Consider the following 15,998-nt stretch of genomic DNA (forward strand, 5'->3'; position numbering starts at 1 on the left):
CCTGTATTACCTGGATTACAAATGATCCGAGATTTATTCATTATCTGTGAGTTTACTTTCCATGCTTACAAGCATCTATTATAATCATTATTTGAAAACTCTAAATAGTAAATAGACTATTTTACAAATGAGGATGTAACTCACTTATCTCACAGAAGTCTTTTGGTGTTATTTCTTAACACTAACCATTGGGGTCAGAAATAATTTATGACTTAGTTGTTTTGGTTCCATATTCCACTTTCTAATGTGTGCGTTTGGCATTGGAAACTTAGCTCTCCATGAATATGATTCCACTAAGGAATTTATTAGTATGGATTTTAAAAAATTATTTGAATATAAGAACATACTCTATAATAAAAATTGATATTTCAACAGAGCATATTATAAGTTTGGTTTTTGTTACTGAGTTTTAGAAATTACTATACCCATTAAAATAATTCTCAGGAGGTGAACTGAAGATTTTCAAACTGGGAGAAAGCTGTCATTTTATACAAGCTAGCACTGTGGAAAGACAAACTAGTTATCTGCCTTACAAGAAGATTGATATAAAAGAAAAAATCAAACATCTCACCTTAGATACAATGGGATACATTTTTAGTGTGAAAACAGAAGCTGTATTCCTTGCATTCTACATTCATTTTATAAACTTTGAAAATGTATCCTCAAATATCTGCATATATTTCTTCAAGCACTTCCCAGATTAAATTCTATATGTTGTTGTAATATTTCACATACAGCTCTTCTATATTGATTCAGTATATCAGAAAAGACGGTTACTCACCTTTGTAACTGTTGTTCTTCGAGATGTGTTGCTCACATCCATTCCAGTTAGGTGTGCGCGCCGCGCGTGCACGTTCGTCGGAAAACTTTTTACCCTAGCAACTCCAGTGGGCCGGCAGGTCGCCCCCTGGAGTGGCGCCGCCATGGCGCCCAATATATATCCCTGCCGGCCCACCCGCTCCTCAGTTCCTTCTTGCCGGCGACTCCGACAGTGGGGAAGGAGGGCGGGTGTGGAATGGATGTGAGCAACACATCTCGAAGAACAACAGTTACAAAGGTGAGTAACCGTCTTTTCTTCTTCGAGTGATTGCTCACATCCATTCCAGTTAGGTGAATCCCAAGCCATACCTAGGCGGTGGGGTCGGAGTGAGAAGTCGCGGCATGGAGCACAGCAGATCCGAAGGCCGCATCCTCTCTAGACTGCTGGACCAGGGCGTAGTGGGACGCGAAGGTGTGGACCGATGACCAGGTCGCTGCCCGACAGATTTCCTGGATGGGCACACGGGCGAGGAAAGCCAGCGACGACGCCTGCGCCCTGGTAGAATGCGCAGTCACACGGCCCGTAGGGACGTGGGCCAAGTCATAGCAGGTCCTGATGCAGGACGTTACCCAAGAGGATAACCTCTGGGAGGAGATAGGAAGCCCTTTCATGCGGTCCGCTACTGCCACGAAAAGCTGGGGGGATTTGCGGAAGGGCTTGGTCCTCTCCACGTAGAACGCGAGAGCCCTACGGACATCAAGCGAGTGGAGCTGCTGCTCCCTGCCTGAGGAGTGAGGTTTCGGGAAAAAAAACCGGGAGGAATATCTCTTGGTTGACGTGGAAGGCTGAGACCACCTTGGGGAGAAAAGCAGGGTGTGGTCTCAGCTGCACCTTGTCCTTGTGGAAGACCGTGTATGGGGGGTCTACCACAAGAGCCCGGAGTTCCGACACCCGTCTAGCTGAGGTGATAGCTACTAGAAAGGCCGTCTTCCAAGAGAGATAAAGCAGGGAGCAAGTAGCTAACGGCTCAAAGGGGGCCCCCATGAGTCGGGACAACACCAGGTTAAGATCCCAGGTTGGAGCAGGGGGACGGACGTTAGGGTATAAACGTTCCAGCCCCTTAAGGAATCTAGACACCGTCGGGTGGGAAAAAACAGAGTGACCATCCGCACCCGGGTGAAAGGTGGAGATAGCCGCTAGGTGGACTCGTAACGACGATATGGCCAGACCTTGCCCTTTGAGGGACCAAATGTAGTCTAAGATGTTGGCTACTGAAACTTCCATAGGGCGGAGATTTCTCTCCACGCACCAATAGGAGAAGCGCTTCCATTTGGCCAAATATGTCGCCCTTGTGGACGGCTTTCTGCTGCCCAAGAGCACCTCCCTCACCGGCGTGGAACAGCGCAGCTCAGAGCCAGTCAGCCACGCAGGAGCCACGCCGCTAGGTGCAGCGACTGCAGGTCCGGGTGACAGAGGGTCCCGTGCTCCTGGGTAATCAGGTCCGGATGAAGGGGCAGGGGAACTGGGTCGGCTATGGCCAGGTCCAGCAGCATGGGGTACCAGTGCTGTCTGGGCCACGCCGGGGCTACCATGATCACATGAGCCCTGTCCCTGCGCACCTTCAGAAGGACCCTGTGGACCAACGGGAATGGGGGAAATGCATAGTACAGGTGGGTCGACCACTGGATGAGGAAGGCATCCGCTATCGACCCGGGTTCCCTGCCCTGAAAGGAGCAGAACGCTTGGCACTTCCTGTTCCCCTTGGCCGCGAAGAGGTCTACCCGGGGATAACCCCACCTCCGGAAGATGGAGAGGGCGACGTCCGGGCGAAGGGACCACTCGTGTGACAGGAAGGATCTGCTCAATCGATCCGCCAGCGTGTTCCGTACTCCGGGGAGGAAGGAAGCCATGAGGTGAATGGAGTGGGCTACACAAAAGTCCCAGAGTCGTATCGCCTCGTGGCACAGGGAGGAGGATCTGGTGCCGCCCTGCTTGTTGATATAATACATGGTCGTCGTGTTGTCGGTGAACACCGCGACACAACGACCCTGGAGCTGATGACAGAACGTTTGACAAGCAAGACGGACCGCTCTCAACTCCCGCATGTTGATGTGTAGCCCCACCTCCTCCTGGGACCACAGGCCCTGCGTCCTCAGGGTCCCTGCGTGGGCCCCCCAGCCGAGATCTGAGGCATCTGTTGTTAGGGACACCGAGGGCTGAGATGGGTGGAAGGGGAGACCCGCACACAACACTGACTGGTCCAGCCACCAGCTGAGAGAATCTAAGACCCTCTGGGGGATCGTGATTAACATATCTAGTGGCTGTCTTGTCGGCCTGTAATGACTGATGAGCCACAACTGGAGTGGCCTCATGCGGAGCCGAGCGTAATTGGTCACGAAAGTACAGGCCGCCATGTGGCCTAACAGGGTTAGACACGTCCTCACTGACGTCAGGGGGGCTGTCTGTAGTCGTTGCACGATTGCCGACAAGGCCTGGAACCGCTGCAATGGCAGCAAGGCCCTGCCCACAGTGGCGTCCAGGACGGCCCCGATGAATTCCACCCTTTGTGTGGGGGCCAGGGTGGACTTGTCTGTGTTCACCAAGAGGCCCAGAGTGGCGAACATGTCGGTGATCACACGGACATGGTTGCAGACTTGTTGTTCCGACGTGCCCCGAATCAACCAATCGTCTAGATACGGGAACACGTGGATACGACTGCGCCGAAGCTGCGCCACAACAACTGCCATGCATTTTGTAAACACTCTCGGGGCCGTGGACAAGCCAAATGGGAGGACTGCAAATTGGTAATGCAGAGACCCCACAAGGAAGCGAAGGAAACGTCTGTGGGGTGGCCAGATAGCAATGTGGAAATACGCGTCCTGCATGTCGAGGGCGGCGTACCAGTCTCCCGGATCCAGGGATGGGATAATGGTCCCCAAGGAAACCATGCGGAACTTCAATTTCACCAGGTACTTGTTGAGCTCTCGCAGGTCGAGGATGGGCCTGAGGCCTCCCTTGGCCTTGGGGATCAGAAAGTAGCGGGAATAAAACCCCTTGCCTTTCTCGTTCTCCGGCACCGCCTCTATAGCCCCTTTGCGGAGGAGCGTCTGCACCTCCTGCCGAAGGAATTGCTCGTGAGAGGGGTCCCTGAAGAGGGACGAGGAAGGGGGGCGGGGAGGAGGAAATGAAACAAACTGCAGGCGGTATCCCGACTGCACCGTGCGTAAAACCCAGCGGTCTGATGTTATTAGGGACCACGCCGGGAGGAAAAAAGAAAGGCGGTTGGAAAACGGGGGGAAAGGATCCAATGGGGAAACTGTTACTGCGCCCTCGGGCGCACCTTCAAAATGAAGGCTTGGGACCAGGCGGGGGCTTAGAGGAGCCTTGGTTTTGGCCCCCTTGGTTCCCCGAATGCCTGCGCCTTCCGTTCCTGCCGCGGCGCCTGTTAAGGTCCTGCCGCTGGCGGAACTGGAGATACGGCCTGCGCTGTTGTTGCTGTTGCTGCGGCCGGAAGGGTCTGCGCTGCGTCACTGGAGTGTGCATCCCCAGTGACCTCATGATGACGCGGTTGTCTTTTAGATTCTTTAGTCTAGGGTCTGTCTTATCCGAAAACAGCCCTTGGCCTTCAAAAGGAAGGTCCTGTATTGTGTGCTGGAGCTCCGGCGGAAGGCCGGAAACCTGCAGCCAGGAGAGGCGACGCATTGTTACACCCGACGCGAGGGTACGGGCAGCCGAATCCGCAGCGTCCAGAGAGGCTTGCAAGGACGTGCGTGCGACCCTCTTGCCTTCCTCTAAAATGGCCGCAAACTCCTGACGAGCGTCTTGTGGCAACAGCTCCTTGAATTTGTCTGCTGCCACCCAGGAGTTAAAGGCGTATCTACTTAACAGGGCCTGTTGGTTGGAGACCCTGAGTTGCAGCGCCCCCGCCGAGTACACCTTACGGCCGAGGAGGTCCATCCGCCTAGCCTCCCTGGATTTGGGGGCTGGAGCCTCCTGGCCATGACGCTCCTTATCATTGACAGATTGGACCACCAGGGAACACGGAGTCGGGTGTACGTGGAGGTACTCGTAGCCCTTAGAAGGAGCCATGTACTTCCTTTCGACGCCCTTCGCAGTGGGAGGAATGGAGGCCGGGGACTGCCAGATGGTGGTGGCGTTGGCCTGGATGGTCCGTATGAACGGCAGGGCGACCCTGGTGGGAGCGTCTGCGGAGAGGATGGTGACAATAGGGTCCTCTACCTCCGAGACCTCCTCGGCTTGTAGACTCAGGTTTTGGGCTACTCGCCGGAGGAGGTCCTGGTGCGCCCTGAGGTCCAGCGGGGGGGGGCTGTTGGAGGAGGTCCCAGCCACCGCTTCATCAGGGGAAGAAGATGAGGAGACCCCCGGCAAGAGGGTGTCTAAAGGGGGGTCTCCCTCGGCCCTCGCCTCTGCCTCAGGAGCCAAAGTGGAGTCCTGTTGCTTGGATCCTTCCTCCCCATCCGGGGAGGGAGGGGGGCGAGACAACGAGGCCTCAGGTGCCCTGCGCTCTGCAGTCGGCGGCCTAGCAGGGAGCTGTTGGGGGCCCTGGGCCTGATGATACGCCCAGGGTGTCCAGAAACCCCATTGCTGTGGGGCTGCGTCCTGCTGTGGAGGCTCGCTGAACAGCGCCGCCTGCCGGTCGGTGCCCAGCGCGTAGCCACTGTCCGCCAGCGAAGACACGGACGGCTGCCTCGAGGGCCATGGCGGAGCGGACCCTGGATGGTAATGGTCCGCGCGGGCCGGCACGGGCGATCGTCTCGGTGCCGGGGACCGGTGCCGGGAGTCATAACGGTGCCGGGAGCGGGACCGAGTTCTGCCACGGTGCCGGGATCTGGATCGGTACCGGGCGCCGCTTCGGTGCCGGGATCGGGACCTGCCACCGGTTCGGTACCGGGAGGTCGACCGGGACCGGGACCTGCCACCAGCTCGGCGCCGGGAGGTCGACCGGTGCGGCGAACGTCTGGATCGGCTCCTGGACTCGCGGTGCCGGTAACGGCGGCTGGAGTCCGACCGCGATCGTCTCGGTGTCGACCGGCGCCGCGAGTGCGACCGGTACCGCTGAGGGGAGCGGTGCCGGGACTGCGAGCGGCGGCGGGATCTGGAGCGACCTTGACGTCGGGACCTGGAGCGAGAACGAGAGTCCCGGGACGGTGCCGACATCATAGGCTTGCCTCTGGACACAACCCGCACCGGAGGTACCGGGGGTGGTAGCTGCGTGGGCTCGGTCAGGGCTATGAGGTCCCGTGCCGAGGCGAAGGCCTCTGGTGTAGATGGCACCACTATCTCAACCCCAGATGTCATGGGGGAGCTTGGCGGCACCGGACTCGACGGACCCGCCGGGCCCGGAGTCGACGGTGCCGGCGGCGCCGCGGCCGATACTGAGGCCGGGCGCTCCACTCGGGTGTGCCTGGCCGGAGTAGTGGACTTCGACGGCCTAGGCTCTGTCCCCGGTGCCGGAGAAGGTCGGTGCCGGGGAGTCTTCTCGGTGCCGGCGCGATCCGGTGCCGGCGCCGACATCACGGCCTGCGAAGCCGCCGGGTCAAGTGCCGCCTCCAGGAGGAGAGTCCGGAGCCTTTGATCCCTCTCCTTCTTAGTCCTTGGCTTAAAAGCCTTGCAGATGCGGCACTTGTCGGATCTATGCGATTCCCCCAGGCACTTCAGGCACGCGTCGTGGGGGTCGCTCGTGGGCATAGGCTTCTTGCAGGCCGCACACTGCTTGAAGCCCGGCGAACCAGGCATGAGCCCGGTGCCGGGTGCCGGGAAGGGCTAAGCCCCCGGCGAAAAACTATTTACAACTACTTAACACTTAACTACTACTATCTAACTAACAGTCTAATTAACAACTACAATAGAGATAACGATAGAAAAACAAGGAGAGCTAGGGACGTGGAGGACAGCTATGCCGCGCTCCACAGTTCCAACGACCGACACGGCGGTAAGAAGGAACTGAGGAGCGGGTGGGCCGGCAGGGATATATATTGGGCGCCATGGCGGCGCCACTCCAGGGGGCGACCTGCCGGCCCACTGGAGTTGCTAGGGTAAAAAGTTTCCGACGAACGTGCACGCGCGGCGCGCACACCTAACTGGAATGGATGTGAGCAATCACTCGAAGAAGAATTCATACTTCCTTACCTTCAAGCAAAAGAGAGTTCACAGCATTTTGGTATTTTTCTGACTGCCACACCAGGCACTCTAAGTACTCCTTGGTTGACTCTGTAAGCAGAATACTAAAACAAATAAAGCAAAAAGGAGACACGTGGTAAGAAGCTTAAATCATAGCTTTAGATTTTCAAATCAACTTTCTTCTGGTAATACATTTAGAGAAAGTAATTTTGCAAAAGTATTTACTTTCTCTCCAATCTTCTACTTTCTCTTACTGATTCATTTGGGGACATCTTTCCTCCTCCTCTGTGTGTGCAGTGGGCTGTCTGGCTGCAGGACCAATGTGGTTCCACTCCCCAAAGAGGGGAAAAGATGAGGGGTTGAATGGGCTGGAGGCAAGCAAGGGGAAGCTAGTGTGGATCATGGTGGCAGGGAGGGAGATTGAAGTCCCCTGTCAAGAGAATGCTTTAGTCCTTCCATGTCTGTGGAGGGAGAATATTAAGACTGTGAAGGCTACTCTAGCAAATAGCACAGAAAAGCAGCCATGGAACAGCCCTGCTGGTACTTCTGTCGCCACATGGGTATCCCCAGCACTCGGCCAAGGTACTCATTGGGTGCTTCTCTGCTGAGGACTTTGGAGGATTCACTGCCATGGAGGCATGAGTCCTCACCTTCCCCAAGGAGGAAGTTGGATCTTCAGGATATTAAACCTCCTTACAGGAGGCCAGCCTTAAAGCAACTCTCTTGGTCTTTTCAAGCTCCATGCACTGAGACCATGCACAGGGTGTATTCCCTGGAGTAATGTTTCTCTCCAAGGCAAAATGCACAATGGACAAAACTATTGGCAATGAACATCTCACTGAATGAAGCCATAAATTAACAGAATCCAATTAAGCTAGTTTTGCACTAATTTGGAGGAGGTTGTACCAGTTGTATTCTCATTAAACTTTTACTTACCTGTTACCAACAGGAGAAATAGGTTCTGCCTGAAGTCCTGCATGAAGTGAATTCACGAGTGATCTTTGTGGTCTGCATGGTGGAGTTAGTGGTATTTCTACTTCATATTGAGGATATAAAGCATAACGAACTGGGAATTGCAGAAAAATGACACCACATTTCATAAATATAAGTGAAAGAAATGTAAATATTTATGCATAACTGACACCAGTTACATTTTGTGTTTCAAATTTATTATGAAGATTTTATGTTTTATCACTTGAGCAATAAAGACCAAATTGTGGTTCTTTAATATCTAGACAACAGAGGTAATAGTAATGCATAAGTCACACTTTTTTACTGCTCTTCCTATGTGATTCCGGGAATCTCTGCACACCTAGTCAACCATTCAGAATTTAAAGTCACCAGCTATTATTTTGGGGCATTTTTTAAATTAAATGTTGATCAGCCATGGCCCAGTTATGTAGCTCTTACTTAGATGGAATGGCTCTTTCAAATTAAATTTGTGATGGTTCTAATATCACTCACATTCACAGTGAAACCTGCAAGTCTGCAACTCAGATACCTCAAACTCTGAGGGAGTCAATTATTGTTTCATTTGCAAATAAAATTCAGTGCTACTTACAGTCCTAGTCTTGTAAATGCTTGTCACGGAAGACTCCCACTGAAATCAATTCAATTTCAATTGATGTTCCATATGCAGAGCACTTTCAAGATCAGACCCTATAATTTTAATCAGCTATGCAAACAAGATTCGGGAATCAAAACAATCTCTTGTACGTCACATTTACTGCCCTATTTTTGCTGGTAAAATGAATTTCAGACATGTTTATTGATTTTTCTAGCTTGCGAGGAACTTGGTTTTTGTTTTTGTTTTAATTTTTTCCCTATAATTTTTTTACTAAGCTAAAAGCTAGTTACAAACAAAGCTAGACAAATGAAAGAGGTAAGGATGTTGCATGCAGTTCTGTCTTGCAGTCACAGGTGTTAAAAACCTGAAGAACAACTGGCCTCATTCTGCCCTTTATGTACTCAGGAGGGGTGTGAGCCTAGGGTGCGAGCTCACTCTGGGCACAAGTGCAGCCCACCTGACACCTCTGGCCACAGATTCTGATCTCAGATGCACAGGACATGTGTGCATCAAATAATGGAATACATATGGATAATCAGAGAATCATAGTTCTTAACAACCACCACTGGATTTGCTTATATAGCACTTCCTACCTGCCTCACTGCATTCCAGTGGATTTCTGCTCTGATTGAAACAAACCTCTTCCATTGTGGGACAGTATTTTGAAATCTCTATTTCATTTGTAATATTTGCAGTAAGATCTGAAAGGAGATAAAAAGGTGCCACAAATGATAACCATTTATTTCCTTTTTTCCTCAAAGCTGTTTCTTGAACAATGTTTTCTTTGTTTGTTTTTATTGATCCCACATTATCATTTTGAATTTATCAATACAATGTACTGCAGTTACCATCAGTTACTAGGAAAACAGAAGAAGGTGTTCATAAGACCATAGCAATCGCCATATGTGATCAGGCAAGTGGGCCATCTAGTCCCATATCCTGTCTCTCACCGTGATTAGTACCAGCTGCTTCAGAGGAAGATGCAAGAAACCCTGTATTAGCAAGAAGTGAAATAACCTGTCCTTAAGGAAAATTTCCTCCTAACTCATGGAACACCACTCCCATGGGTGGCTTGTCAGCAGATGACCCCTGGACCTAAAAGCACGAGCTTCTACTTTCTGAGCTAAAATAAACCCCTTTTTAATTCTCTCATTTGCCAAAATGAATTAAATAGTCAGTTTTTCTGGCCAAGTTGAGACCACAGCCACAGTCTCCATGGCTGTACAGGTAAGTTACTGCCACAAGCACTGATTTAAAAACTGTGCAGTGTCACTGAAGGTGTAACACTAATCCTGAAAAGCCACAGGGTTTCTGATTCTTCCAAAACTCTTCTTTTTTAATATTTACTATTATGACTTTGAATATTCTTGTTATCCATATAAATATCTAATCCTTTTTAGAAACTTGCTAAGATCTTGGCCTAAATTACACCCCTTGACAATAAATATCACAGGTTAACTGTATTCTGTGTGAAAAATTATTTCTTTTATCAGCTTTGTATGTCACTTTTCAATTTCACTGAATGTCTATTTGTTTTTTTATTTAGCGATAAAAGCTAATGCTTTAAAATGCCAATCCAAATTCTAGACAGATGTTGTTGATTCCTGGTAAAGGGCTTTTTTTTTTGAGAGAGAGAGAGTTCTTCCATGTCCTGTCCTAGCTTCCTAGGGCTGAAAATAGCAATACAGACCTTCCAAATCAGAGCAGATACATACTGCCCCATCTAGGGATGTATGAAAGGCTGCTCTGATGTGAGGAGGAAGGATATAAGATGTGCAGTGGGAATCCTGGGAAACAGCAGGTTCAAGAAAGAGTTTTCCTCGATCTGTATTTAAATTGATAATCATGTTATTCAGTTCATAGTAAACATTTGATAGACATATGGGAAGAATATTAGTCTATGGCAGGGTTGTAGTGTTTTTATCTTAGCCACTAGAAGCCTCAGAAATACAAACTGCAGAAGGTTATTTTACTAATTTTTGTTTTGTTTTTTGCTTAGATGTGTTCTATGACGCTGATCTCAGGCCTTCCATAAGTTTTTGAAGGAGAACCTTAATGTGCATAGTAAGTAATAACAACAATACTTAGCACTCATGAAGTGTACAGGAATTGAGATTACGTTTTAACATGCATTGACAAAAGTTTGCTATATATATATATTTGTACTGTGAAAGTGCTGTCATCACTATTTATTATTTTGTTTCTCTAATCTAATTCTTTAGATATTGATTTTTCTTTTACTTGCTTGTATGTACAATTGTGAAAATTACAATTAGTTGACAAATATAGAAAATCAAATGTTTATAGTAATAAAATAGTTTATTTGTGTTTGGTAGATTATACAATGCACTATTATGTACATTATGTACATTATGTACAAAAAAATTGCATTAAAAATGTTGTTTAGGTTGCAAAGTCAAGGACTGAAAAGTTAGGAAATTCCAGATTTATGGTTGCTCGTACAACTATAATTCTATCCCTATGTGAATTGATCCTTTGCACTGAATAAGGCAGTGATTTCGTGGGGAAAAAACAGCCTGAGATTATGTAATTTGACAGTACCATAATACATACACAAAATTAAATTGCACAGGTAACCTTAATTTTGGTATTTCCTAACTTTCAAGTTCTTGATTTTGCAACCTAAATAACTTTCTTTAAATGGCATATTTATACTAGTTTTTAACTTCATGCAGTTCTTTTTCATTTTTGTGGGTTATTTCTTAGAGTTATTTTTTTAAAGGAAAAAGATGAAAAAATAATTCTGTGATGTACAAATGCACCATCCCCATATCACGAGCAGGGTTCGACTCCTAGACTTCCAGCACTGTAACACAGGCTAGCACCACTGGAGCTAAAGGACTAAGGCTTAACTAGGTTAGCTGGCAGCAGGAGAAAGCTGTTAACCAAGAAAGTGATGGACCACTGGGTTCTGGGGGTAGTGGTAGGGGGAACCCAGCTGGCTCGTTCTCTCCATGGTGTGAGACTAGGGACATCTGTTCTATATGGTACTCCTGGAAGGTGGGGAGGAAATGGATCACTGGTCAAGTGACGGGGGTTGCTCTGGGAGAAGCTGGCCCAGCTCTCTTTCCCACCAATCAAGAGGTGGTGGGTTTCTGTCCCATGCGGCACACAGAGCACTGGGGTCATGGGCCAGGTCCAGAGGGATATGGAACCCAGCCCATTTTTTACTTCCACACCATCGTTACAGTTGCTTTGGTATTCACAATACAGTATCATCTGCCACTGCTACTTTGGCAGCCTACAGAATATTTGTATTTTTAGTTATTATTGGGCAGGCTGCCAAAATTTTCCTGAGGAACAAAAGAGAACAAAGTAAGTATTTTTAAAAGTTTAATAGAAAAATGCAAATGGAGTTTCATGGGATAAAGAAAAGGCACTTCAACAGGGGAATAACTCTCAGGCTACCAATATCAAAGGTCTGCTGCTAACAATGGAGGTGGGAGAACGTCTCAAAGAAAAGGTCATAAGAATATTTTGAAATAGAGATGGTAGTCAAAGTAAATACAGAGGCTGTTACCAGCTGCCCGTATAATGTTATAGACAACTTATATGGAGTGACTATACTGCATGAATTATTGTAAACTACTCTGGGATGTCAAAAATAATTCATCTTAGCTTGGCTTACCTATTCAGTTATTGTCATTAGAAAACACTCTTCCACCTCAATAACAATATCTAATTCTGAAATAACATGGGCCTGAATTGAGGTGTACAGTACATAAGAGTTCACTTCCTTTTGGCTGCTTACAGGAAACTTTAATACTTTGAAATTTGACATGCCAAACCTTTTCCATAATTTCATACACAGAATGGGCCTTATTCTCATCTGATTTATACTAGTTTAAATCAGTAGTAATTCAAGAGAAGATAATGGAGTTAAAAAGATAATGGTGTGAAATCTGTGCAAATGAGAGGAGAATTGGGCCCAACATATCAAGAAAACAATTCTCACCTTTGATTTTCTTTTCAATTCTGCTTTCATCTGCTATAATTTCTGGTGCTAATTTTAACAACTCTTTCAGTTCCAAGCACGATGGAATCTCAACTTTCTGTCTGAAGTTTGTTGTCTCGTTGGATTCCAACTCAACAGGCAGCATTAATGACTGAAAAAATAATAAATACAGTAACACTGGGATAGGTAAGGTTTAAATTTGTGATTTTTTGCTTTTACTATTTAATTTTGACTTTATTTTTAAATAGTTTGCAGAAATATACACCAAGAATGGCTTAAGAGTAGAAAGAGGGTTGAATTCACGGGAAAAAGAAATCAGACTAAAATAAATAACTTTCATTCACAGGGAAAAAAAAGACCAAGTCAAGTGTAGTACTGGTGTAAAAAATAACTGGAGGAACTGATTAGTGCTACAGGCAGTGCTGACATACTGCCTCCTCTTGTCGGTATGGTGTCAGAGCAGGACTATACCCTCACTTTCCCTTTGCACCATGGTGTGACTGTGCTGAAGAAGCACCAGATATAAATACTTGAATTAGGTTTAATTAGTCCTGCTACTCAGCACGTTCCCTGAGTACTTCCTTCACCCCCTCAATGATACATCTACTCTGCTCTCCCCAGTGCCCTTCTGCCTCTGTAGAAACATAATGTGCCTCAAACTGTAAGAAATATTATTTTTAAAGTGTTGCAAAACAGAGCATAATAGTCAAAAAGGCATTTGCCTGAATCTTCCCTTCCCCCTCCACACACCCTCCCAAGACATATACACAAAGGTTGGATCCTTCTCCACTTGGTTTCCACTTTTGATCGGATGTCACCAATCTAGCATGTGCTGGTGCATCTGATCATAGCAGAAACAGACACCCCAAGTGCGGCTTCCTATCACAGGCCTCCAAAAATATAAAACCAAAAAAACTGGTTTAAACAAATACTCTCTTTTTTTATCTTGGCTAATGGAGGCATTTGGCAGTTTGCAAAAATTAAGGGAATTCTGTTAAAGTGATTACAAGTCACTTTTAAGTCAGAAGACAGGTACATATATTGACGAGTGTATTAAGCAGCAGTCACTAAAATCACTGGGATGAAACTTATTTATAATACCTCCTCATCCTTTAAAGACATTCGACAAAAAATTTCCTTAACTACATGTAGTTCTTTTTCATTTTCGTGTGTCTCTGCGTTGCTTTGGAAAGTCAAACATTCCCTATTAAAAGATCAGCAAAATAGCACAAGTTTCAGAGTGGTAGCCGTGTTAGTCTGTATCAGCAAAAAGAAAGAGGAGTACTTGTGGCACCTTAAAGACTAACAAATTTATTTGAGCATAAGCTTTCGTGGGCTAAAACTCTTCATCGGATGTATTCATTCATCTTACTGTATTTTCCACTGCATGCATCCGATGAAGTGGGTTTTAGCCCATGCAAGCTTATGCTCAAATAAATTTGTTAGTCTCTAAAATAGCACAAGTGACTTCTCTTTAGTTTGTTGGTTTATATTCATGATGCAAAATTTTAATAGTAACCTTCATGACAATACAAGTCAGAAAAATGATTAAAACACCTATAATTTTCTAGAAAAACAATTAAGGCATGTTGTAATAATTTGAACATTAATCTGACACGATGCCTGTTCATATACTATCCAAGAATTGCTAAATTATGTACAGAGGAGAAAAATTTAATATTATAAGATCTCTGCATTTTTTAGGATAGACCAGCTGTAGAATTAAACATTGTCACAACATTCAAACTCCCCAGTCATTTGAAATTACTTTACATTGCAGGATTGTAGAATCTTATTTTCTTACCAAACATTTTCTATTGTATGAAGAGCTTTTATGATTTTGTACAAATCAAAATTTCTTGAATCCTTCAGTTTTTTTAAACTTTTACTTTTCTTTCTGTGAATCAGTGTATGTATTAATGCAATGAAATAAGTCAGAGTATGTTTAATAGTAAATAAAATTAAAATCTAACAATGTTCTTCAAAGGTGAACTGATAGGCTTTTAAAATACAAAAGAAATAAAAAGGAAAACTGGATTAACACTTGCTCTGTGAAGTACTGCAGGAAGCAGGAGACAGTGCATAGAGTCACTTCCCAGTGCCTTGTCTTTAAAGGCTTTATGATTGTGAAATGCACCATTGTTCAGGGAGTACACTTCCTCACCAATAGTGGGGCACCACTACCTCCCAGAAATAATAATTTTGATTTAAGAATATAAATCACTAAAGCCCAAATCCTGAGATTTTATTTGGTTTTAATTTCAGTGGAAGTTTGCCTGAGTAAAGGATGGCTCTCCTTTGTGGATACTTCTCCCCAACTGTTCCACGGAGGAAGCATTATTCCCCAGGTGGAGCGAGCTGCTCGGACTGCCAGCAAACTGTTTGGATCAGTAGGAGGCCAGTGCCGTCCACACAAAGGTTCCATGCCTCCATACCAGCTCTTGGCCTCCGGTTGCCCTCCTCCTTTGCTTTCTACATTTTTGGCAGTATATTTCCAGTGGAGATAGTTGAGAAAGAAACTGACCGCTCACACAATCTGAATGTCACATCTAGGAGCTCAGCCAGGGACAAGAGACAGAATGGTGTTGAAAACTCCTCCCAGTCAGCATTGGAAAGGAGAAGGAAAAAGGAACACATATAAACACAAACACTTTAAGGGCGAGGACATCTAGTAACTGAGGCAAAGATCTCTCTCTCCAGCTGTTGGGGATGAATTCCTTCCCAGAGGAAGAACCTCTTTTATTTATGGAGGGGGTTTTTATTAATCCTTACTTCTCAGAGCATCATTTAAAAAATAAGCAGCAGAAATGACATACTATATTTTAGCAAGTGTAGGTTTCATATAGTCAGTGTGAACAAGTATAAATGGATCTGCTTATATAATAAGATTAGTAAATTTTATGAATCAGACATGAATTATGGTGGCTATTGGATTACATTTTAGATTTAGATTCCATACAAATGAAAGATGAATTGTAACTAAACTGCACGTTCTTTTAGAGATTATACTCTCAGATATAACCACAGGTGTCCTTAACTCTGTGAAATAAAATACTGTAGCTGATTGTACAATATATGTGTTAGTATGGTATATGTATACTTATATGTATATATTGGTGGTATACTATCACTATAAGATGCTGAAATTCCAGCAATTTAGTAAACTACTGGAAAGATTTTATAAAGACCGAAGGCCCGATATATACACCTTAAGATACACATATTATTATATTATCTAGAACTACAAAAAAGGATTGAATCCTCTTGCCCAACAGAGATGTGTGTGTGTCATGAATAAGGCAGAAATTCAGTCATGGACGTTCATGGATTCCGTGACTTCGAAAGACCTCCAAGACTTCAGCCAGCCCCGACTGGGAGCTGCAGGGTCCCCTGCCGCCACTGGTGGCATGTAGCTCCCGGCCACCCTGAGTGGCAAGGGGGATCCTCACCACTCCCAGCCACCACGGGGATCCCCTGCGCTCCCAGCCACTGCGGGTGGCAGGGGGGACCCCTGCAGCTCCTGGCTGCGGTGGGAGGCAGGGGACCCCCACTGC

The 15,998-nt window shown here is 46.4% G+C and overlaps 1 protein-coding gene across 1 annotated transcript in view; it reads right to left on the reverse strand.

Moving 5' to 3' along the window:
- SHOC1 (shortage in chiasmata 1) overlaps positions 1 to 15,998 on the reverse strand; it is a 123,761-nt gene that overhangs the window by 66,324 nt on the left and 41,439 nt on the right. Inside the window, exons 7-11 of the mRNA XM_050943022.1 lie at positions 13,546 to 13,648; positions 12,445 to 12,595; positions 9,062 to 9,169; positions 7,838 to 7,967; positions 6,911 to 7,005 (exon numbers count right to left, since the gene is read on the reverse strand). Of these exons, the coding sequence (XP_050798979.1) occupies positions 6,911 to 7,005; positions 7,838 to 7,967; positions 9,062 to 9,169; positions 12,445 to 12,595; positions 13,546 to 13,648 (587 nt within the window). The remainder of the gene's footprint in view (positions 1 to 6,910; positions 7,006 to 7,837; positions 7,968 to 9,061; positions 9,170 to 12,444; positions 12,596 to 13,545; positions 13,649 to 15,998) is intronic.

Source organism: Gopherus flavomarginatus, chromosome 3 (assembly GCF_025201925.1).
Source record: "Gopherus flavomarginatus isolate rGopFla2 chromosome 3, rGopFla2.mat.asm, whole genome shotgun sequence".
Classification (NCBI taxonomy): Eukaryota; Metazoa; Chordata; order Testudines; family Testudinidae; genus Gopherus; species Gopherus flavomarginatus.